This window comes from Oryzias latipes, chromosome 3 (assembly GCF_053564925.1).
Source record: "Oryzias latipes strain Hd-rR chromosome 3, Olatipes_Hd-rR_3.1".
NCBI classification, from domain to species: Eukaryota; Metazoa; Chordata; class Actinopteri; order Beloniformes; family Adrianichthyidae; genus Oryzias; species Oryzias latipes.
In genome coordinates this window covers 42,935,478-42,960,459 of record NC_136239.1, presented here as the reverse complement: position 1 = coordinate 42,960,459, position 24,982 = coordinate 42,935,478, and the positions used below count along the sequence as shown (strand labels likewise).

The 24,982-nt window shown below is 42.8% G+C and overlaps 2 protein-coding genes across 20 annotated transcripts in view; one reads left to right on the top strand and one right to left on the bottom strand.

The window, feature by feature from the left end:
* Positions 1–24,982, top strand: part of LOC144991083 (ceramide synthase 2-like) — a 51,730-nt gene that overhangs the window by 10,322 nt on the left and 16,426 nt on the right. For 6 of the 13 annotated variants that reach the window (XR_013654986.1, XM_078944858.1, XM_078944856.1 and 3 more), the window contains 8 exons: positions 6,221–6,304; positions 6,411–6,556; positions 6,816–6,859; positions 10,188–10,293; positions 20,847–20,987; positions 21,274–21,424; positions 22,006–22,107; positions 22,787–22,932. Coding sequence is in view for 9 of the 13 variants with exons in the window: in XM_078944858.1 (XP_078800984.1) it covers positions 6,221–6,304; positions 6,411–6,556; positions 6,816–6,859; positions 10,188–10,293; positions 20,847–20,987; positions 21,274–21,424; positions 22,006–22,107; positions 22,787–22,932 (920 nt within the window). In the remaining 4 variants the exon portion in view is untranslated. Of the gene's footprint in view, positions 1–2,852; positions 3,351–3,672; positions 3,845–3,999; positions 4,176–6,220; positions 6,305–6,410; positions 6,557–6,815; positions 6,860–10,187; positions 10,294–20,846; positions 20,988–21,273; positions 21,425–22,005; positions 22,108–22,786; positions 22,937–24,982 lie in introns of those variants that run through there. The other 7 variants (XR_013654987.1, XR_013654988.1, XM_078944861.1 and 4 more) reach the window with 6 other exon arrangements.
* LOC144991091 (uncharacterized) lies at positions 1,132–17,332 on the bottom strand. 7 transcript variants are annotated; one of them, XR_013654992.1, is made up of 4 exons: positions 15,262–17,332; positions 6,194–6,600; positions 5,488–5,536; positions 2,134–4,239 (listed from the first exon to the last, which is right to left on the bottom strand). XR_013654992.1 is itself a non-coding variant. In XM_078944874.1 (3 exons), the coding sequence occupies exons 1-3, from the start codon at positions 15,532–15,534 to the stop codon at positions 1,440–1,442; spliced, it is 339 nt and encodes a 112-aa protein (XP_078801000.1). In that variant the 5' UTR covers positions 15,535–17,332; the 3' UTR covers positions 1,132–1,439. The 7 variants fall into 7 exon arrangements, 1 of the variants encoding a protein (XP_078801000.1); XM_078944874.1 differs by lacking the exons at positions 5,488–5,536; positions 6,194–6,600 and adding an exon at positions 1,132–1,459 and having other exon boundaries at positions 4,194–4,239; XR_013654990.1 differs by having other exon boundaries at positions 5,488–6,600.

The following is a 24,982-nucleotide window of genomic DNA, read 5'->3' as shown; positions in this document are numbered from 1 at the left end:
GGTGTCCCACTTGGAAGCCGGTGTTAAACTGCCCCTCGCTGCAGAATGACCCTCTGACGTCATCGCGGTCCCGCTGCAGCCTCAGACTGAACATTTCCCTCAGTAGAAACCCGCCGTGGTTCCGGAGACACGCGCATTTAGGCCAGTCACGTGGCTTGAACGAACGTTCTGGATTACGTCTCCAACCTCAGGTGTTTCACCTGACGACCAGGTAAAGGAGAGACTTCCGCTGTGAAGCTGATGAGAAAACGACTGCGTGAAGGAGGACTGTTGACTGGAACAGACAAGAAACTATGGTTGGATTCTATTGTTGGATTAGATTCTACTGTTGGATAATATAGTTGGATTCTATTGTTGGATAATATAGTTGGATTCAATTGTTGGATAATATAGTTGGATTCTATTGTTGGATTCTATTGTTGGATAATATGGTTGGATTCTATTGTTGGATTCTATTGTTGGATGATATAGTTGGATTCTATTGTTGGATAATATAGTTGGATTCTATTGTTGGATAATATAGTTGGATTCTATTGTTGGATTCTATTGTTGGATAATATAGTTGGATTCTATTGTTGGATAATATAGTTGGATTCTATTGTTGGATAATATAGTTGGATTCTATTGTTGGATGATATAGTTGGATTCTATTGTTGGATGATATGGTTGGATTCTATTGTTGGATGATATGGTTGGATTCTATTGTTAGATGATATGATTGGATTCTATTGTTGGATGATATAGTTGGATTCTATTGTTGGATGATATGGTTGGATTCTATTGTTGGATGATATGGTTGGATTCTACTGTTGGATAATATAGTTGGATTCTACTGTTGGATAATATGATTGGATTCTATTGTTGGATAATATATTTGGATTCTATTGTTGGATGATATGGTTGGATTCTACTGTTGGATAATATAGTTGGATTCTACTGTTGGATAATATGATTGGATTCTATTGTTGGATAAAAACGCAACTGTTGTGGTTATAGAAATGAGATCTCTATTGATACATTTGTGAATTATTGTTGGTGCTGAAGAATTGAATACAGTTTATTGACTGCATGTTGGATGCACATTTTGTGATGCCAAACAAATTTTAAATGCAAAGAAAAAAATATGAATGATAAATGTATATATATAGATATATATTTTCTAATGTAACATTAGGCACTCAACAAATGACATTCACAAAACTCCAACTTATTAAAAACAGCAACTTAACAGCAAATCAAATATCAATAAAACAATCCAACATAAAGAACACAACAGCTCAATGAGGGGATTTTGGAAAGTCAAAGTCTGTCTCAGTCTGAAAATGTTCTCTTTGCACCAAATCCATTCTTTCTGGATCAGAGAGTGTGGTTGGCCATTCAGCTGGACCAATTGGATTTGAGGTTGGTGGAATTTTGGATCCAATCGGCTCCTCTTCCATTCACGCCTCTCTTGGAGCCTCTGGAACATGAGATACATAACTTCAACAAAAGCAAACAGTGAAAAGTAAGACAGTCAAATGTTTCCCTTTCAACAGTAGATGTGGTGACAGCAGTTTCTTCTGCAGCTAAAAAACAAGAATTATTAGTATACAATAATCACTGATAAAGCTAATAAAATATCTATAGCAGAATACTAATAATATAATGGCTCATTTAAAATCTGCGTGCAGGTTTTTCACAATTTCATGAACATTTTTATATATTTATGAGAGATTTATTGTTTGATTGTATATTTGCATGAGGTCATATTTATTAATTTAATTACGATCAGTTTGGGGCTCCATACTCTTCAGCTGCTGTTTATGCAGACACTGTTACCATTATATTATTATTACCTGCCATTATACCGTTGTCATTATTTACTCTACTCTCCATAGTTTTGGAAGGTCATGTCCGACCTCATGCTCTTGGAAAATTGGGTATCAGAATTATTTTTGAGTTTTCCATTGGAAATTACGACAAACGGGGTCGTTTATGTGCAATCTTCACCGCGGATCGATTAGTATTCTACGTAAATTGCGGAGCCGCACAGAAATACTGGATAATGTAAAAAGACGGCCCCAACATCCTCCAAACTTAGCTTGTGATTGATGTTGAAGTTCTTCATCTTTTTTCAGCTCCTGATGGATAAAGTCTCTGTGGCATCAAGTTTTATTTATTTATTTTATTTTCTCTGTGGCATCAAGTTGTCTTGTCGCTTTGATCAGCGTGACAAAATGTGTTCGTTCTTTTTCTTTTCCCCAACTTTATTGAAACAAAATGCGCTCGTAAATGCACACTGTGCCAGGCTCAGACACAATGATGTTGACCAATCGTCGCTAAGAGAGATGTAACGTCATTATTTGGGTTGCCAGATTGGTTCAGGTGTGCTGAAAGGGGGGATCATTAAAGTGCAGGCAACTTTCTTTTGCAGAACATTCTGAGCGCACGTTGGTACGGAAGTTCTATGAAATGGGTTGCCAGATTTGGGTCTTTTTTAATTTAATTTTTGTCGCCACTTCAGGGCCCTGGTGGTGACGGGGGCCCTACGCGGCTGCGTAATTCGCATATAGGGAGGGCCGGCCATGCTTAGACACATCCAGACAGACCTGCATATATTGGGTCAGAATGGAGGAGAAAACGATCCAGAACCGGTCTGGTGACGTTGGGATGGAGAGGCCCCTCTTCATCACCTTCAGGGCCAATGCCAGCTCTAGCGCCGTCACCTTACCCAGACATGTTGGTAAAATTCCAGCCAGCTGGTGTTTGGAATTCAACCAGCGCTATCACGGCCACTTCACCAAATTCTTTCCACCAACCAAAGGGATTCCCTGCAACTCTGCTGCTTTTTGTTTACATAAACACAACGCACCATGCCATCAGTACGGCACACATGTAGACTTTTTGTACAGTTTCATCAGTCTGAGTCTCGGTCCCTCCAGAATTATGAGCTTTGCTGCGATCCCACCAATGTCAGTTCCCGTGCTTTTCCCATCCTGCACCAGTCTCTTCCTGTCCTTGTCACCCTGTCTCCAAAAGCTTCCGCAGAGGGACGGTGCAGTGGTCTTTCATTGGTGTCTCTGTCCACAGTCCAGGCGGACGTGGAGATGGTAGTCCCCAGGTTGCTTCCCCAGCAGCGCCGCGGTGCAGAGGAGCGGCTGTTAGTCTTTCTGCCGGTGTCTGGAAGCGGCCTGTACCTGGATCTGAGCAGGAACCTGCAGCGTCCGTCTGAAAAGCTGGTTGTGGAGGAAATGCTCAGGAACCACAGCATGGTAGTCAGCAGCTTCTCCGCCCAGCAGCTACGCTTCTACACCGGCTTCATCCTGCACCATCCCGGCTCTTTGGCTGCTCTCAGCACATTTGGCGGTTTGGTAAATCCAGTGCATTAGCAAATATTTCAAGAACTGTGCAAATAATGTTGGGTTCAAGCAAAGTCACCTTCACTTTGTGACGGATCTCCCAATCTACACTATTGACATCAGCTCTTTCCTTTTCCCACTTCTGCTCCACACAACTGTTATTGTGATTCTGCTGCAGCTCCACCAAAGCTCTGCCGATGTGCACGCCGACACACAGCGGCGCTCTGAGTGCTGCCTTCACTGCTGCTCTATAAACCCCAAATACCTAATTATCACACTGTCTACCGATGCAGACTTTCCCAATCAAAGACTTAGTGCCAGCTTCTCTTTTCAGATGGGGCTCCTTCAGGTGGGGGGGCACAGCATGTTCATTGAACCTGTAGAGAAACCCCAAACACCGCACTCCTTTTCGGGACTAAAACATCGGTTGTGGTCCAGGCACCTGGAGGCGGGAGCTGCCTCTGCAGTAAGAGCCCCGCATCCCCCCCCCTGCTCCTATGTAGAAGGTAGGTGGTGCCATTTTTACAGAAACTAGCTTCATGGAGCTGCAGGCGGCCTTTTGCAGGACTTGGCATCCAACCAGGAACCCACGCGGAACGTTTGTGTACCAGATTCTCAGCTCCATTGTCTTGATACTTTGTTGTGAATCTGTGCGTGGTAGATCACAGGACCAGGATGACATCAAATGCAGGTCACGACGCACAAAAAAAGAGGAGGAGCTTCCAGCTTTTAGAGCATCCCTTCACGGTAGAGACAGTGGTGGTGGCCGACATGGACGTGGTGCAGCACCACGGAGCCGAGGCTGCTGGGAGGTTTCTGCTGACGGTCATGAATATGGTAAGAAGAGCCGCTCACCTTCATCGGCTTCAGACGGACTGTGGTGCCTCCAGTTTTTCTGGATCTAAGATGGAAGACACACTCTCATGAGAATTGTCAGCATTAACGGAAGCATGACTGTTAGCATGAGCAAAAGCCTACAGCGTGTTCCAGATGATTGTGACATTTTCTCTGATTGTGTAAATCCTCCAATGACATCAGTTTCAAGTCACCAACCATTAGAGTTTCAGTGGAATGTTCTAGAACAAAGCTCCTAAAGAGAACAGCATTTCTTTCTACACTAAAAGCTTCAAAGTCTCTGTTCCACATTATTCCATCAGAGTTCCACAACATTTGACAGACTGTAAAGAACTGAAATGCTCATTTGTTGGATTTGCTGCATTCGGAGGTCATTTTTCCTGAAATCTAAAGCTTTTCCATCCAAACCGTCTTCATGGCTCCAGTTCCATGTGAACAGAGGAGCTCCTATGGAGCAGCTTCCTCATTCTGGCAGCCATTGAACCTTTTGGAGTTTCTCTGCAGGAAGTCAGAAATGGACGTGAACTGGGGGGAGGATGGGGGCCCAGCATCAGTCCTTTTCTGCCCATAGCAGCCAGTGATGCAGGGATTCCTGCAGCAGCAGATGCTGCATCGTCATGCATGAAGAGGATTTGCTTCCAGAAAACAGGCTTCTTCTTTCAGCACCACGGAAGAAAGTGGTCAGCCAGAAGCTCCTCCTACTTTTCAGAGGTCATTTTCACACCTCCAGGGACCCTAAAGGGGCCCACCAGCTCTCTCCCCATGATTCTGGCCCACACCATGACTCCACCACCTCCGTGCTGATGTCACAGCCACCCACTACTCCATGTGGAGCATCCAGGGTTCCACGGCGCTCATCCGTCAACAGACTGAGTCAGACACGAGTCTGACTGCCGTTTCTGCTGGTGAGGGTTGTTTGGGGGCCGAATAGAAGGTTTCCGTAGATCTGCAGACCTCTGGAGGATCCTACACCTGGATGTTGGTGGGACTCCAGACAAACCAGCAGCTTCAACTCTGTGCTTTCTGCTTTGTGATGGGATTGCAGCAGCTGCTCTCTTAATCTGATGATGTCTGTCAGAGTTCTTCCTCATTCTGCCTTCATCTGCATCAACCGTGTGTCTCTGGATCAGCCACAGATCTCTTCACAGTACGACCATCACGCTGATCTTTTCCTGTCCAAAGCCTTGAACTATTCCAGGTTTCCAGCAGCACACATCCTTTTCTTTCCATATTACTTGAAAATGTTGTTCTGCGTAATGATGTGGAACGTCCTTCTTCCTTTAATTGAACTCACCTGGTGAACTAATGACCCCAGGTGTCAGAGGCTGATGTCAGACTCCTGTCTGGAGACACAGTATCATCCACCAGTTTCAATGACAAACAAAGAATTGGAGCTTTTTGACGCTTAAATACAATTTGCATCCTAATTTGGAACACAGCTTTAACAAACATAAGCGTGTGCAGGAATCCCCACATAAAGATGGGCTGAAGAGAAGCATGACCAGAAGCGAACATTAATATGACAGTAAGCCTGAATGTCATGTGACCTTCACTGCACCTGTGTGCATGAGCATAGCAGGTAAACCCTGCTGTGAACATTAGTTTGAATGTTTGTTTGATTGTGAACTTAATATTATTATGACTTTTAAAGTGACGATAAACATTAGTGTGAACGTGAGAGTGGGCGTGACCTCGAGCATGATGGCAGTGTGACAGTGAGCATCATGCTAGCATTAACATAACGTAAAATTAGCAGGAATGTTAATATGAGTGTGACTGCAGCTAGACCTCAGCGTGAATTTAAGCACTAGGATGAACACCAGCACTAATGGAGCACAAATGTGACGCTAAACATGAGCGTGGAAGTGACTGACCATGACCATGACAGTAAGCATGACCAACGGTTAGCTGTGAATGTAGGCGTGTTAGCAGGACTGTAAGCAAGAACGTGACCAAAAATATCCTTGTACATTGTCAGACTGAAGCAGGTCTCCTCTCACCTGTCCCTCACCTGTCCACTCCTGCAGGTGCACGCCTTGTTCCAGCACAGCAGTCTGGGAGTTTCACTCAACATTAAAGTCACCAAACTGGTTCTGCTTCACACTCGTCCGGTAAGCAGAATCCATTTCTCCTGTGGGGGGAGAACCGTTCTTCCCGTTTACAATACTGAGGCTGCGCAGAAGGGGGGACACATTATTACGATGCACCTTTTCTCAGGACACTTTGGAGGTCAGCCATCATGGAGAAAGGTCTTTGCGGAGCTTCTGTCACTGGCAGCATTCAGAGTTTGGAGGACGTCGAAGACTCGGTGCTGAAATGTCAGCTGACTCTCCAACCGTGGACTCTGCTGTTTTTGTCACCAGGTGTGTTAGAAGTTCACGAGCCGCCGTCCAAGCTACTGCAAGACCTGGAACAAGGAAAAGTTCCAGATAGTTGAGATGAAAGTTCCTTTCATGGATTTATGTAGAAGGTGTGGGGAATGGGGGCTGCTATGACATCATAACTGCATACGCTACATGCATCTAGATATGTCACATTTCTTTTTAGTCTTGATTTGGTCTATCTCCTTAAGGCCTGCAGAGTTTTCACCATCTCATCTTCCAAACTTCTTCTTTCTTCTAGGACGGATTTCTGTGTCCACAAAGACGAACCGTGTGATACTGTTGGTGAGTGACCACCATGTCAGGTAGACATCAACAAACCTGGGCTTGTTCTTTTTGTCAGCAGGAGGTTCCAGCGTGTTGCAGATCTTTCTTATGAATCTGCCTCCTGTCTGTTTTCAGTCCCACTTTTGTTGTTCTGAGACAGAAACAAAGGAGTCGGTCTCCAGTTTTCTTTGGAGGAGCAGCATAAACTACTGTTGAGCTGATTCGTGTTAAAAACTAACATCAAGTTCCTGTGCAGGAGCAGAGGTGGTTGGGTTCAGTCTCAGCATTTTCTGAAGTAGATCAAGTGAATCCAGTTTCCATTCAAAGGTCATTAAACAGGATCTTCACAGGGTTATGAGGAAACAACAAACTCTGGTTCAGGTTCTCTGCCATAAGTTGGCAGCAGATCAAGAGTTTGTTGGAGTTTGTTTTTACTTTAGATTTATTTCAAGCAGAAACAACAGGAAAAAAAATCATTCATTTCCTAACAATAAAAATAAATAACAATATGCAGACATTGAATTCAAAACAGTTTTCACTTTGCAATCTGAGTGACTACATTACATCTTAGACAGGGAACTTAGATTTGCCGTTTGCATAAATAACTTTTTTCTGTTTTAGCTTGAAATGGTGGGGGGGGCAGAAGAAACCTTATCCAACCCCCCCATCCAGTTATCGTTATGTAAGGTTACTACTATATTATTTCTATAGAATTTGCACAATATGTATACATGCACACATATTGTAATGATAACAGTGTTATCCATGTAGACACATAAACAGATAACTCTTCATATTCTGACGGTATTTGTCCACAAAAACACCAAACCTGAACCACAGTAATGTTCAACAAGTCTTTGAGCTTGTGAAATTAAAGTTCTTTGTATTTTTTTTCATTTGTAAATATTAGTAGACATTTTAAGCCCCATGCTCAGCCTGTTCCATCATTTTACCACAAACACAAAAACCTTTTCTGTGGTTCTCACAATCTGAATTTTAAATTCACTACATTCCTGCTCCTTCTGGTGCAATAAACTGTTTTTGAATATTGGAAGGTAGTTTATTATTGTCGGCCTTACAATTTAAGGATTTTAGACTAGAAAAATAATGTATTTGTATGTTCAAGATAAACAGCTTCAATTGTTATGGCACGTTTCTGAAGTTTAGAGAATGCAGGGAATCTTTGTAATTATTAAGTAAAATATGATAGAACTATATAATATACATCTAGAATTGTATATCAATATATGTTTAAATTAGTTGATAATTGAAATATTTTCAGATATTTTAGTTTGTGTGTGTCTGATAAGTGGTTTCCAACACAATTGACTGTCTATAATTATTCCTAGTTATTTAAGCTGGTACCTTCTCAGTTGTAGTTTCACTCATTTTTATTAGACTCTGAATTGAATTTAAAATTTCCAAAAACTTTTCACTTTTGTTTAGCTTACACTAAAAGATCATTTATTATATATTTATATATATTTATATATTATATATTTTTTCAATTTATTAAGTAAAGTATATTTATTTTTATCTAGAGCATTTGTAGTTTCCTCTACAGTATTGATGATTCCTAGTAATGCGAATCCCCATTTAATAAATGACATGTTTGTGCCATCACAGTCAGTTGATAAATAATATGTTATTGATCGATATCAGGTTTTTACGGTGGCCCAGAAGGGTCAAAACACAACACATTAACTCACAACACAACACATTAACTCACAACACATCACAACGGAAGTAAAGCTGCAATGGAAGTGCTTTTATTCTGAAATTTCAACTGGCTGAACGGCTAACTGCCTAACAGAAAGTAACGTCACAGTGAGCTGTGGACGGAGCATGAGTTTTCTACAAGAGAAGTTCTCTGTACTGAAGCTTCGTGAACGGCAGAGCTTAATGGACCGCGCTCTGTCACCTAACCTGTTGTTGGGGGAGTGCAACGCCCCGCCTCTTAGAAATGCTGTTCTTTAAAGCCTGACAGTGCGATCTCTCCACATTTGTGTGTCAAGTGTTGGGGACCGCGTACGCGTGTGAGAGGAAGAGGGAGAGGGAGCTGAAGAAAGGAGAGGAGGGCGTGCAGTGACAGAGAGGGGTGTGAGTGCGCAGCGGTGGAGTGTGCGTTGACATTGTGTGTGTTCAGAGGAAGAAAAACCGTCATAAAGAGAAGCCCCTCCCTCCCCATGAACAACTGTCATAGAGTCTTCATTAGCTCTTTCTGGAGGCTGAGGGTCCGAACGGGAAAGTGAACCCCGAAGGAGGATCCACCTTCGGGCCTGGAGAAAATCTCCCCTGCGTTTTCGACCACGGTCGGAAAGGAAAAAAGAGAAATCATTGCGCAGGAAAGGTTCAACACTACCAGGCATTGATAGACAGACACCGGTCCATGTAGCGACCATAGCTTTAGCTGGTAGCTCCTCCCACATGGGGCTGTGGTATGAAGTTTTACAGAACACAATTTCTAAGAGGCGGGGCGTTGCACTCCCCCAACAACAGGTTAGATGACAGAGCCCGGTCCATTAAGCTCTGCCGTTCACGGAGCTTCAGTACAGAGAACTCCAACAGCCACACGGCCTAACATAGGCCGCTATTATATATTCGTGAGCGAGAAAAAACCCACCGAAGCGACCCTAAAACCGCCCAAATTATGCATTTTTGACTGCAGATTTAGACCCAAAACCGCCCAAACTGGCAACACTGCTGCTAGCTTCTCTTGTAGAAAAATCATGCTCCCTCCACAGCTCACAGCTCTGTGACGTTACTTTCTGTTAGGTGGTTAGCCGCTCAGCCCAGTGGAAATCTCAGAATAAAAGCACTTCCATTGCAGCTTTACTTCCGTTGTGAGTTATTGTGTTGTGTTGTGAGTTATTGTGTTGTTTGGTAAGTTAATGTGTTGTGTTGTGACCCTTCTGGGCAACCGTACATTTTCATTCATAACGGAGAAAAAAATGGATTTGGATTTATTGTGACAGGAATATTTTTAGGCTTCAGTCTTTACACTTTTGTCCCACGCAAAGAAATAATTGTTGAAACAGTTTGATGCCTCACTAGTATTATAATTCACCCCTTTTTCATCAACAAAAAAATCAGAATATAAATACTTCTTTGCCCAGTTGTTTGGAAGACTATTCAATACTTCCCAGACTCTGTTACTGTTATTTTTATTTTCCTTCAATAAATTATTGTGGTATGTTATTTTTTTGTTTTGGCTTATTATTTCCTTTAAATCTAACATTTTTATCTCAAGAAGGTTTGTGATGTGAAGTGGACTTATCTAACCGTTGGATCTGGAATGGTCATTTCTAGAATAGGACCTTTAATGACTAACAGATTTCTGTTACAGGCATTGCTTATCTGGGGGGGGCCTGCAGCTCCAGAAGAAAATGTGCTTTAGTTGAAGATAATGGCCTGAACCTGGCCCTCACCATCGCTCACGAGCTGGGTCACAAGTGAGCGGAGTTCATGTCCGGTTCGCCGGGATGTTATGGAGCAACACAAACAACACATAGAACACAAACAATACAGACAACAACACAGACAACACAAACAAACAACACAAACTGTCAGGGGGGTATTCCAGAAGTCCCGTTTAAACTCCCCTGACTTTAAGCCTGAACTCTGGCTGAAATCCGCCTGAACTTGCTTACTCTGGGTATGTTGGTTCCAAAAATGAGTTAGTGTAATTACGCTCCACTTGGTAACCCTGGGTTAATGCACGTGCACAGCAGGTACATACAGACATTCTCAATGGATCACAGATTTACGGAGTCACCATGGAAACGCGTGGAGAAAAAAAGAAAGAGAGGCTATACTTCAGTGAGACGGAGTCTGAGATTTTAATGACGGCGTATGAAGATTATACGTCCATCAAAAAAGTAATATGACTGCATCATCAGCAAAAGAAAGAGTTTCTGCTTGTAGTAGAAGAACAGACAAAGTAAACGCACGAGTTTCTGATCTTATTTCCATTTTCCTTGTGACGCATATATATATATATATATATATATATATATATATATATATATATATATATATATATATATATATATATATATATATATATATATATATATATATATATATATATATATAACGTATCCAATTTTGCTAACTTAAATGAATTACTTCTATTGGTAACAAGTAATTGAGTTAAATTTATTCAACCTAATTTCTATAAAACTCAATAATTGTTTATACAACTCAAATTTACATATTTATCTAACTAAATGTAAATTCAATTAACATTTTTTCCATCTTAATTAATTATAATTCTTGAACTCTTATATATCTAAGTTTGAGCCGGCAGATATACTCGTTTGTATAACAATGAAGAGAACAGGAAAAAAATGCACAGAGTGAATAAATTCCTCTAGGAATTTTCTGTCATTGTCACCCAGCAGTACAATGTAGGGGTGCTATATAAACTCATCATCCTCTCCCTCTCACTCATGGTGCAGAGACTTAAGCATAGTAAGACAAAATAACACGGCAAAACACTGTAAAACAGCTAAACAACTAAACACATTTGGTCAAAAACCTTCACTTAAACCCAAGGGGAACAAAGCATACCCTGAAACATACCTCTGTTTTTGGAACCGAAAGCGGTGGTTGTACACTTCTTTAGCCTCAAACTTACCGTGGTAACTAGCATAACCTGCTTTCTGGAATAGCCCCCAGGTGTAGAGGTCGCCCCTGCACACCTGCTTGAGGATCCGGTCTCTCACACCTGTTCAGCATCCAATCAGTCAGCCTATTTTAGTCCATCACTCCCTCCAGCCTTTGCTGGTTTCGCCTGATTCCTTGAAGGACTCACTGATCAAAGCCAAGGCCTATGCCAAAGCTCACACCAAAGCCAACGCCACAGAACCAAAGCCAGACCTCTCTTCCTCTTACAAAAAAGTTCACAACTCCTAACTAAATCCCTGTCTGCATTTTTGGGTCCAGCTTACTCCAAAACTAACACAGACAACACAGACAACACAACACAGAAAACACAAACAACACAGAAAACACAAACTAACACAGACAACACAACACAGAAAACACAAACAACACAGAAAACACAAACAACACAGAAAACACAAACAACACAGACGACACAACACAGAAAACACAAACAAACAACGCAGACAACACAAACAAACAACACAAACGACACAACACAGAAAACACAAACAACGCAGACAACGCAGACAAACAACACAGACGACACAACACAGAAAACACAAACAACACAGACAACACAAACAAACAACACAGACAACACAAACAAACAACACAGAAAACACAATGCAGACAACACAGACAAAAACACAGAGAACACCAACAACACAGACAATAACAGCTGCAACAACACAAAGAAACACAATAATAGATGCAACGACACAAATAACAGAGACAATAACAGCTGCAACAACACAAACAAACAGCAAAGACAATAATAGCTGCAACAACACAAACATCAACAATGCAGACAACACAAACAAACACAGACAAAATCAGGTGCAACCCTTATTTGGCCTTCTGCTTTTGAGCCCTCTACTTTCATTGTACGCTGCATCTCCCTGTACTCCTGTCTACTCTCCTCAGTCCTATTACTGTCTCACTTCTTCTTAGCTAGCCTCTTACTCCTTATACACTCCTGCAACTCCTCATTCCACCACCAATTACACTTGTCCCTGTCTCCCTGATCTCATCATCTGTAGTTCTCCATTCATCTGGGAGTTCCTGACCACCCAGAGTCTGTTCCTGCAACATTCTTCCTGTTTCAGCTTCCAGCAATTTATCCTCTTCTCTGCCTTTGTCCGTTCTTTCTTCATCTTCTTCATCACCAGTCACCCCTCACAGCACCATCCTCTGCTGTCTGGAAACACTCACCACTGCTGTACATTGATCTCCTTCAGATGACACTGTCTACACAAGATGTGGTCTATCTGGGCTTCTACCTCCACTCTTCATCCTATGTTCCTGCCTCTTCTTAAAGAGCATCTTCACTAGAGCCATTTCCATCTTTCTTTTCTAAACCAACCACCATCTTTCCTTCTACGTTCCTCTCCTGGATACCAAACCTGCATATCACCTCCTCATCACTTGTCTCCTGTCTGTTTAAATCTGCACCAATCACAACTCTCTCATGTCTAGAGATGCTCTTCATCACTTCATCAAGGTCCAACTAGAATTTCTCCTCCAGCTTACATCCCACCTGTGGGCAAACCCACTAACAACATTAACCATTTCTATCTACAGACTCATCACACTATCTGACTCTTTTTACCTCCACAACACTCCTAGCAAACTCCTCCTTTAAGATAATACCTTCTCCGTTTCTCTTCCCATTTCCACCATGGTGGAACAAGCTGTTCCTAAACGTCTAGCCTTGCTACCGTTCCACCTGGTCTCCTGGACACACAGTATGTCTACCTACCTCCTCTGCATCATGTCAACTAACGATCTACCTTTTCCTGTCATAGTTCCAACGTTAAAAGTCTCTCCTTTCAGTCCATCTCTCATGATTTTCCTCTTCTCTCTCATCCTAAAAACATGCCTTCCTTCCCATCCTGCGATCGTTGATAACCCGCGTTAACAACATACCGGACTCAACCGGCTCGGTATGGAAATCATCGGTCTGATTCACATTTTTGGTTTGGCAGTGATTTGACATTGGATGCCTTACCCAACACAACCCTCTGGATTTTTCCAGGCTTGGGACCAGTGAAGGTACAAAAGCTGTTCGGCCTGCAAAAACTGTTCAGGGTCTACGACTGATGATGACATCACACCATTTGATTGGCTGTACGTTGGTCCGATGACGTGTCAGATAGTGATTGATCCGGATAAATTAAAGTTCTACCATAGAAGAAGAAATTATGAGTTCTGTTGTAAACAAACAAAGCTCCAATGTAGAGCGAGATGATCCTCTAAACAGGCTTTTATTATTTTTATGATTATTATTAAGTTCATGTTCACTAATAGTTTTTTAAATCCATGCGCCCAGTGCTTTATTATTGGCAGAACTGACCCAGAAGAATGGTTAAAATTAGGGTAATACGCGCTAACAAAATTTAGTAGTGGATTTCCTTAAACTGGAATGACATCAGCCTTTATTTTGTCTGGACCCGACTAGAAACACGAATTCACATGATTGTTAGCATGGTTTCTGTCATGGTTTGGGTTTCTTTTGTCTTGGTTTTTGCTTTATTTCTTGTTCTGTCATGTTTGGTTCTGTTTCCTGTTTTATTTTGAAAGGTGTTCTGTTTTGTCATGTTCCTGAGTTTTACTTCCTTGTCCCTATCTGTCCTGATCTTGTTCACCTGTGTCTTGTCTGCCCTGTCTGTATATAAGTCTCGTCTCTCCCTTCCTCTTGTGCTGGTCCATTAACGTCACTAGCGTCTTAATGTCTCTTATGTATTCATGTCTCTTCGTCCCTGACTGTCATGTCCATGTTTCTTGCCACGCCACAGTAAGTTTAGTTTTGTTTAGTTATCCTGCTCTGCAGCGCCTTTTGTTTGCAATTAAACCCTTTTGCCTTGGAACCGTGTGCCTCCTGCTTCTGCGTCTTGGTCCTACCTGCTCTCCAGCCCCCCTCACCCTGACGGTTTCTCAGGACTGTACATTCAAAAGCCGCCTCCGCTAGCGCACACACCGCCCCAAAGCCGCTTCTCTGCTTGGAGACACAAATCTCCCTGGAGACCCGGTTCTCCTGAGTCCAGCAGCTCGCTCATGCAGAACAGCCAGACGGACGGCGGTCAGAATCCCCCTCCGGACCGCACACCGTAACAAAACACCCTCCCTGCCTGCAAACACGAAGCTAACATGGCTGCCGCTCGTCCAGACGGAGTTTCATGCACTCCAGACAACTGTAACCAAGGACATTGCCAACTTAGGGAAACCGTTCAAAAGCTTAGACTGGAACTCAGAGAGAAATCAATTCTGATAGAGAAAATTCTCTCAGTATCGACATCCCAGTCTAAGTACATCCAGCACTCCATTAACACCAACCGCTCCCTTTCTCAAACCCTTCCGTGGTTTGGAGAAACCCCCGCTGAAGCCCATTCCACCACTACGGACAGCAACATAATTCAAATATGTGGCCGTAAAAACAACGGGTGGGAACGGATGGACGGGGCTCCGAGCACCACCAACACCAGCTCTGCACTGCTGGAGGCCAGGAGTCGACAGGACCTCCATGAGGACCAGGCTGATGCCGGGCCCAGGGCTCCAGCCCTCTGCTCTACGCCCAAACAGTCGTGGGCTGAGGTGACACGTCGCGGCCGGAGGATCTGTGGACCCGAACCCGACACAGCCAGTTCGGGGAACCTAGCGCTGACCAACCGCTTTGCCCCGCTGGCTGAAGACCTCACCGCGGCGTCAGCGACCCGAGCGGGCTCACCGGGACCGACATCGGGCAGAACGCCTACCGTGGCATCCGGCTCTGCTGCTGGTCCCAGCCAGGCGACGACTCCCGCTACCACCTCTACGGATCCAACGGCGTCTGCTACTTCGGTGCCCGCTTTGCTGGAGCCTGGCCGGCTCGCCCTTCTTCCCGGAGCCGCGGCACTGGCCCAGCCGCCCGGATCCTCTGCTGTTCCGCTGGCCCCCGCCACGAGAAGGAAACGCCGCCGTCTGCTGAAAGAGGCGGTGGCCCGACGCTCAGGCGAGCTTCCCCGGGGCTCGCGCGCCGCAGCCTGCATCTCACCAGCTTCAGGGGATCCACTCTCCACAGAAAAACCAGGTCTTCACGCTGGAGTTCTGTCTGCCCGGAAATATCACTATGGAGCTCCCATTTCTCCACCTGAGCCCGCTGGAGCGGAGGCCGCTGCTCTTCACCCCGCTGCTGTCGCGGGGAGACCCGCTGGAAGACCCGGACCTGTGCAGCAGCCCGTGCTCATCGTGGGAGACTCCGTTGTCAGGCATGTCCGGGTCAGAAGGTGCCACACACACTCACTCTCTGGAGCTGTCGTCAATTACATTAAAAACTCTGCTCACCAACTTTCTGTGAAATACCCCTCTGCGGAGACTTTTATCATACATGCAGGCACCAACAACATGAAACTGCAGCAATCAGAGACTCTGAAAATGGACTTCATCCACCTGATTCATACCATCCAACAGTTAAACATAAACTGTATCGTATCTGGACCACTGCCTGCACCCCGTTATGGAGACATCATGTTCTCACGCGTCCGTCAGCTTCACATTTGGTTAAAAACATACTGTCATTCCATAAGCATTCCATACGTTGATAACTTCACAACCTTTTACAATAGACCATACCTCTTTAAATCAGATGGTTTACACCCCAACAATAGTGGTTCCCGTCTTCTCAGCATGAGCATTGATCTCACCCTCCGTTCTTTAAAAACCATTCCCAGCTGACGGTTGACCCAGGACACCCACACCTCTGACTCATCATTCTCTGCCATACAGCATCACATACCAGTCCGCATCACCAATAGACATTCAAATCATTTGCATTCATATCCACGTGCCTCGCATATTTGTTGTCTCCGACCAATTCACACATCAGTCGCAAAACCTACGACAAGCACACATCAGATTGTACCCACAACCATGAAGATGGCTCTTTTAAATGTCAGATCCCTTTTAAATAAGTCTTTTATCATTAATGATCTGATTTTAGACCATGATTTAACCTGTTTGTTTTTAACTGAAACCTGGCTTGGCTCTGATGCACCAGCTATTCTCACTGAGGCTTCTCCACCTAATTTTAACTTTTTATTTTCAATCAGGGAAGGAAAGAAAGGTGGAGGTACAGCATCGATTGCTCACAAAAGAATTTTATCTGAAAATATTTTACTTGGTAAATATTGTTCATTCGAGCATCATGCTTTTGTCTTTGGAGACCCTCCTGTTTTAACTGTCACAGTATACAGACCACCAACCCCTCCTTCCTGTTTTATCGAAGAATTTTCGGAACTTTTATCATCTCTTCATATTAGGTACAATAGGATTTTAATTACTGGTGATTTTAATTTGCATGTTGACAATTGTAATGATATCTATGCCTGCGAGTTTTTAAATCTTCTAAACAGCATGGATTTTCAGCAGCATGTCACACAGCCGACTCACAACAGAGGACACACCCTGGACCTTGTCATTACCTATGGTCTGTCCACTGGGGTGTCCTCTGTTGTTGACATGGCCATATCAGACCATTATTGTGTGTTTTTTACTGTCACCAGTGAAATCCAGCAGGAAGCGTCAGTGAGAACTGTGAGGAAACGGTATTTAACTCCTGAAGTGGCTGCAAGTTTTATTGATGTTTTTAAGCAAACTCCTGCTCAGATTTTACCTGCACCCTGTGATTTTATTGTTGATCATTTTAATAACAGACTTCAGTCTTCCATAGATGCAGTGGCTCCACTCAAAACAAAAACATTAAGAGCCACTCCTAAAATGCCATGGAAGACTGACGACATTAAGGGTCTGAAGCAGAACTGCAGGAGAGCAGAGAGGAAATACCGGAAGACAAAATAATAATTCATAAAGACATTTTTAAAGAACAACTCAAAATCTACAATAACTCAGTCAAACGGGCCAGAACCTCCTATTTTTCAAAAATCATTTCAGAAAATAAAAACAACCCCAAATTTCTTTTTAAAACAATTGATATTTTAATAAACAAAGACTTCAACAAGTCCTCCATGCCATCATCTAATGCTGCATGTGAGGACTTTGCAGACCACTTCATGGGTAAAATCAATGCTATAAGATCAAACATGTCATCTATGCAGTACACGGATCTTAACAGACCACCAGCATTGTCTTTACCAGAAGAAACACTGGGAAGTTTTGTCCTGGTTGATGCGGAGATGCTTGGTCGAGTTGTATCCCAAGTAAACGCTATAACCTGCCTTTTAGACATTCCCACTTCACTTTTTAAAACATTTTATGGATTCTTTGAGTCAGAGCTTTTAAACATAGTGAACTGCTCTCTTCAGACGGGGGTCTTCCCCTCTGCCTGTAAGACGGCGGTGGTGAGGCCCCTTCTGAAGAAGAGTCAATTAGATCCAAAAAATCTGGATAACTATAGACCCGTATCCAACTTACCATTTTTAAGTAAAATAATAGAAAAAAGTGTCGCTACTCAACTGCATGAGTTTTTAAATGCCCAAAAAATTTTAGAAAAATATCAGTTAATGATCTAAGATTAAACTACGACTCACAGAAACTTTCTGTTCTGGTGCTGCTGGATCTTAGTGCCGCTTTTGATACAGTAGATCACCAGATTTTATTAGACAGACTTAGGAGTCTGGTGGGCCTCTCTGGAAATATTCTTAAGTGGTTTTACTCTTACCTTACAGATCGACACTTTTATGTAAGTATGGATACGTGCTCTTCAAGAATCCACAAAATAAGTTGTGGGGTTCCCCAAGGGTCGATTTTAGGGCCAATACTTTTTAATTTGTATATGTTGCCTCTTGGGGATGTCATCAGGAGACACGGCGTTGACTTTCACAGCTATGCTGATGATACACAGCTTTACATCGCCGTGTCTCCTGATGACCTTGAACCGGTTAACACTCTTTTAAACTGCATTTTAGATATAAAGTTGTGGATGGCAGAAAATTTCTTACAGCTCAACCAGGACAAAACTGAAGTTTTAATCATCGGTTCTGAAGACAAGAGAGAGATGATTTTACCACATCTTCATAATTTTAACCTTCTCAATGTGTGAGAAACCTGGGCGTACTTTTTGACTCTGAGCTAAATTTTATCCCACACATTAAAAATGTCGTTAAGACAGGATTTTATCATCTCAAAAACATTGCCAGAGTCCGCCCGTTCCTCTCTCTTGCCAGCACAGAGGTACTAATGCATGCTTTTATTTTCAGTCGTTTAGATTATTGTAATGCCCTGCTCTCTGGTTTACCCAAAAAGTCTCTTTCAAACTTACAACTTCTACAGAACTCAGCGGCACGAGTTCTGACGAGGACCAGAGGGCGGGAACACATTACACCGGTTTTAAAATCGCTGCATTGGCTCCCTGTGCGTTTCAGGATTGATTTTAAGATTCTTTTAATGGTTTATAAATGTTTTTATGGTCTTGGGCCTTCTTATTTAAATGATATTCTTTTAAAATATGAGCCCTCGCGGACCCTGAGGTCCTCCGGTGCTGGCCTCTTAGTTGTTCCCAAGGTGAGGACCAAAACTTATGGTGAGGCTTCGTTCTGCCATTATGGTCCTCGCCTGTGGAACGGCCTTCCGGAGAGCCTCAGGGCCGCAGAGACAGTAGAGGTTTTTAAGAAGAGGCTCAAGACCCACCTTTTTAATTTAGCTTTTAGTTGATTTTAACTGCTAATTTATTCTATTAGTTTTAGTATAGGCTATTTTATGTATTTTTTTTAATTTTACGCATCTTATTTTCAATTTTATGTTTTTAATTTTAGCATCTTATGATTTTAGCCCCAGTGTTTCTTGAGGGGGTCTTTTCCTCCAGGGATGCCGGTTTGGTCAGCGGTTGTTGCTGCAGTTGTTGCCCTTGCTGGGGCGGCTGGGGTCTAATTTTACAGCTTTTGGCTGTGAGGGGGACCCCGGTGTTGTCCCGGTCTGGGTGGGCACTGTGGCGATGTTCCGGTGGCCAGGCTGGCTCCTGGTATGAAAGGATTCCCAGATACTGTTTCCTCACAGCAGAGCCAAGCCATACTTGTTTGTTTGTTTGTTTGTTTGTTTATTTATTTATTTATTTATTTATTTATTTATTTATTTATTCTTTTACAGTTACATAGTCATATTTCATTGTACGTGGGAGCCATGGGTCATGTGGTTTAATGGAGGGGAGTGGGAAGGGTGAAGGGTGGGTTGGGGTTTTTATTGTAATGTTGTGTGTTTACTGTTTTTAGTGTTAAAGCGCTTCGAGCTGCACAAAGTGCATGAGAAGCGCTATTTTATAAATAAAGTTTGATTTGATTTGATTTGATTTACGAGTCGGGCTGCTCTGATCAGAGACATGCTAGCTACCGTGGAGCAGCAGGTTCATTCTAACAGCCACAGATCTTTTTACAAAGTGGGTCGTGGAAAAATCTCTATAAACACTACAAAGAATAATGTCAGACACGACTTATGAGGTTACAAAAGGAAATGTGACATGAAAACATGTAGAGCCCGAGCAGATCTCCACGCTACGTAGTTTGTCCTTGTGTGGTTACCGTAGTGTGACATCATCAATGGTGTCCGGCCCCCAAACACTTATGCAGGCCGAACAGTTTTGGTACCGACACCAGCACAACGAGACCCCCTGGCTTTAGCCCCCTTGGGGCTACATTAAAACAATAAAAAAGTATTTAGAGAAATATTAGATTCAATAACAATTTCCTTAAATAAAATACAACAACAGCACTGTCATCAACAAAACCAAAGACACATAAAACAGTCACAGTATCAACCATATGATGACTTAATTACCAAAACCAACAACAACTATAGCCACATCACTTACATCACCACTGACACCAACAACAAGATTAACAATAAAAACAACTACACCTTCATTACCAGCAGAAACATAAACACCAATAGCACAAACTATAGAAACCACATAGATATAATAAAAAACAGTCATCATCAAAAAATACATCAGCTAACAGGTATATTTGTAATATCTGAGTGTTTGTGGATGACTGCACTTTTATCTGCACTTTTAATAAACCTCTCCACGTGAACCACTTTACCTCTTTTTCTTTTGTATTACTTTCATTCCTCATCTCTAATATCCTTTTTTCCGTCTGGCTTACATGCAGACCAAAAAGAAATCCATACAAATATTATAAAAGACATCATAAGAATTGTCAGTAACGTAGTTACTGTACATCAGGAATCACATTTAAATCTTTAGTAACAACATTATCAACAATATCATAAATATGAACCATAATGTTAAAAGATGACTTTATCTAAAGATCCAGCACTCTGACCATGTTATCTGTCGGCTACTCAAGGAGCCGTCCTAGCTTGTTATGATCTGTCCATGTCTTTTCCTCAGCCTGGGAATGAGCCATGATGAAGATCACACCAACTGCACCAGTCAGTCCCACATCATGTCGGGAGAATGGGTGAAGGGCAGGAAACCCAGTGACATGTCCTGGTCCTCCTGCAGCCGGAAGGACTTAGAGGCCTTTCTCAGGTAAAACATCAGACATCCATAAATCTCTCCATCTTTTTTTCTGCTTTGGGTAAAGATGAATCGTCCCAGGATTTTCTTGGCTGCCACAGTTCTGACAGCGGGCTGCATCACAACCCTGAGGTTTTTTTTGCTGCAAAAGTTTGAGGGTTTCAAAGTGTTGAGCTTAAACTTTCTTATTTTAAAGTACAAGCAGGAACAAATGTATGTATTATTACAAACCTGCCTCAATATTAACCTGTAAAATATGAAAAGAAGCCAAAACGGACATTATACATTTTCAAAACAGATCCAAAGCCAGTGACTGTTTGCTGCAAACAGACCCGAGGAGCCAGTCCCAAGTCCGTCTGGGGTCCAAGCTGCCTGGAATGAACCACAGTGTAAATGAGCAATGCCGAATCCTCTTTGGACTCAATGCAACATTCTGCAAAGAGATGGAGGTACCACGTTCAAACTATCTGTGAAGACTCATTTATTCAGGATGGTTCCACAGCAAAAATGTTTTTTGAAATGGTCGCGCTGAGATCTGGTCTACCCCAGATCCACATCCTGTCAGATCCACAATCAATCTACACCCTATCCACATTTGATCTCATCCTCATGAATTTAAGTCATACATTTAATCTAAAAGCATTGTTGATACACAAGTGCTCTTCACAAGCTCAACATGCAGTCTTCACCGGATCCACATTTGATTCACTTGTAATCTTTTTATCCTCCACTTCTGATACACATACAATCCCCGTCCAGTCAGCATCTGACTGCGTTGGATCTGCTGGTATGTTTTTGTACATGTCTGTGTACACTACTGTGCACTTCTAAATGTCTAAAAGACATAGAACCCACGTCTGGCCTACTCCACATCTTCAGTATATCCAGTCAACATCAGGTCCAATTTCAATCTCTACCACATCTACATCAGATCCTCATCCAAGTCTCATGTCATTTATATTTTACTCTGAGGTGCTCTTCACAAAATCCACAAACAGGTTTCTGATCCCATGTTCCTCTGGGTTTTCAGGAACTCATGTGTGCCGGTCTTTGGTGTTTGACAGCGGGGGATGAATTCTGTAAGACCAAACTGGATGCTCCTCTTGAAGGAACAGAGTGTGGAACTAACAAGGTGAGTTATTAATGCAGACATGTTTCACCCTGATTGCTAACATATAGGGGTGTTATGATTAATTGATAAATCCATTTCTATTCATTCAATACAACCACATTGATCTGTCTGAGGCAGAATCCAATTGATCTTACCATTTACAATCATTTTAAAATAAAATAAATCACTAATTGATCTTACAAAATGCCATCACCAAGTACAGTAGGTTTATTTTACTGCAAGGTAGCAACAACCAATCACAGCAACAACACACATGTGATGTCATGAACACGGATCAGTCCATCATTCCAGTCCAATGTGTGGACAGACTTTGAATAAAGTCATGTGACCATCCAGTGTCTAGAATGTTCTAAGAATGTTCCCTTTGGATTCTTTGGATGTGGAAAAACAACAGTGGTGAACTTTAGGAAACTAACATGTGAATGGATTTGACATTCATTCTAGTTTACTTGTTGGTTTGGACACAGATTTCATTAACTTGATGATCTGGAAGAAATCCAAGAATCTGGAAAACTGTTCAGGAGCAGGAATTTCTGTCTGGAAGTTTGGATGAAGAGGATCTGGATCCACTTTAGGACAGAGAACCGGATCGAGTCGAACCGTTAAAAAGAATAGTTACAGCCCTGCTAACATGCTTTGGAAGAGTGTGCAGCCGTTGTTCTTTGTGTTTGGTTGTCAGTGGTGTAGAGCTGGAGAGTGTGTCAGTAAGACTTACCTGCCCCAGCATGAGGACGGGGACTGGAGCCTGTGGAGTCCATGGAGCATTTGCAGCCGGACCTGCGGGACGGGAGTCCGGTTCAGACAGAGGAAGTGTGACAACCCTCCGTATGTATGTGTGTGTGTGTTTGCTTAAGTGTTTGTGTGTGTGTGTGTTGTAACAACTTCTACCTTATTGCAGAAGAAGAGTACAATAAAGCAACTAAAATATTACCTGCATTGAAAAAGAAAAGGCGTGTGCAACTTAACATTAAACATAGAAAATCCAGAAGTCTTACTTTTAGTTTGTTGTAGGTATTTTAGTAATTTTCAGCAGGCCCCAAACAATTCACCGAGCAAAATACACACCCAACACCATATACACACAGATAATTCCAAGAGTCTCCGTTCACAACCAGAGTCTGATGTAAATGAGTTTGTATCTCAGTCTCTCAGTCCCAGCAATGCATTGCGTTTAGCCAAAACAAACATGCTCGATCTCACCGGCTTTTCCGTAAGTCCTTGGTGTGTAGATTCCATGGGAGGAAAAAAAAGGGGGAGGAAAAAACCCACGCATTAATCCGTTCACCAGGAAAAGGGAAAATGTAATCCAGGGTGTAGAGCTTGAAATGGAGCAGCTCTTCAACATCCAGTATAGTCCTCAGACACTGCTGTCTGTTTGCCGGGGAAACGTAGTTTTTAAACAACAGGTGTTTTCCCTCGTAGCAGCCCGTGTCATTAGTAGCTCCGCCCACTCTTAGCCAGCATTGCCTTCCTAAAGGCGCATGCTGCCTTTACTTATGCCCGTTTAAAACAGTCACAAATGTCCATCATAACAGTCCCACACTAAACAGCTATGGCCATAATATTTTAATTAGCTTTTGAAGCATATATTTTGCCCCTGCAGGGATTTATAGCAGAATATTTAAAAACTGCTCATCATGCTGTTTGTGGCAGTGTCACAGATCCCCCCCACCACCACCACCAGCCGGAGGTACAGGGGATACATGCCCAAAATATGGTTTAAGATTGCTCACATGGACTGTATCAATTTTATCATGATTCTGCCATTTCAGCCTATAGTTAACGGGACCTAGAATTTCCTCACAATTGCTGGACCTGAGCATTTCAGTGCTAGCTTCGACGAAAAGTTGTCTGAGGCTTTAGACTGTGGATGAGCTCTAACCAAGACCTGATCTCCCACACGAAACTGAGCATATCTCCTGTGAGTATTATAATAATAATAATAATGGATTGGATTTATCTGCACTTTTCAAGTCACCCAAAGCGCTTACATTATGTCCATTATTCATTCACTCCTCATTCATACTTGGTGATGGTAGCTACGGTTGTAGCCACAGCTGCCCTGGGGCAGACTGACAGAGGCGTGGCTGCCAGTTAACGCCTACGGCCCCTCTGACCATCACCGGGACATTCATGCACATGCACACACCAGTGGAGCCGCACTGGAGGCAAGGAAGGTGAAGTGTCTTGCACAAGGACACAACGACAATTGGCTGGGGGGAGCGGGGATCGAACCGCCGACCCTTCGATCATTGGACGACCCACTCAACCGCCTGAGCCACTGCCTCTCCACATTATCTGGCTTGTCTGTGTCTGGCCACTCCCACTCTTTGCCTTACCTCCTGTGCTAACTGATGTTGTCTTTCCAACAGGGAATACTGAGGCTGTCCAGGATCCAGTACTGGATTTTGATGTATGAGTCTTTCCAAAGGGCCTTTAAGAGTCTGTCCCAATGCCAGTTCAGCTGGAGTCTTCCCTGTACTTTCATGCTGTGTGTTGTTAATAGCAAACCGAAATTCTGGCAGCCACTTGTCCCACTCCTCGTGTCGATCGCCTACAGACTGAGATACAAACTCATTTACATCAGACTCTGGTTGTGAACGGAGACTCTTGGAATTATCTGTGTTTATATGGTGTTGGGTGTGTATTTTGCTCGGTGAATTGTTTGGGGCCTGCTGAAAATTACTAAAATACCTACAACAAACTAAAAGTAAGACTTCTGGATTTTCTATGTTTAATGTTAAGTTGCACACGCCTTTTCTTTTCAAAGCAGGTAATATTTTAGTTGCTTTATTGTACTCTTCCTCTGTAATAAGGTAGAAGTTGTCACAGAGTAGTGGCCAGTATGGGGAAATGAATTTTTATTTTTTTAAGT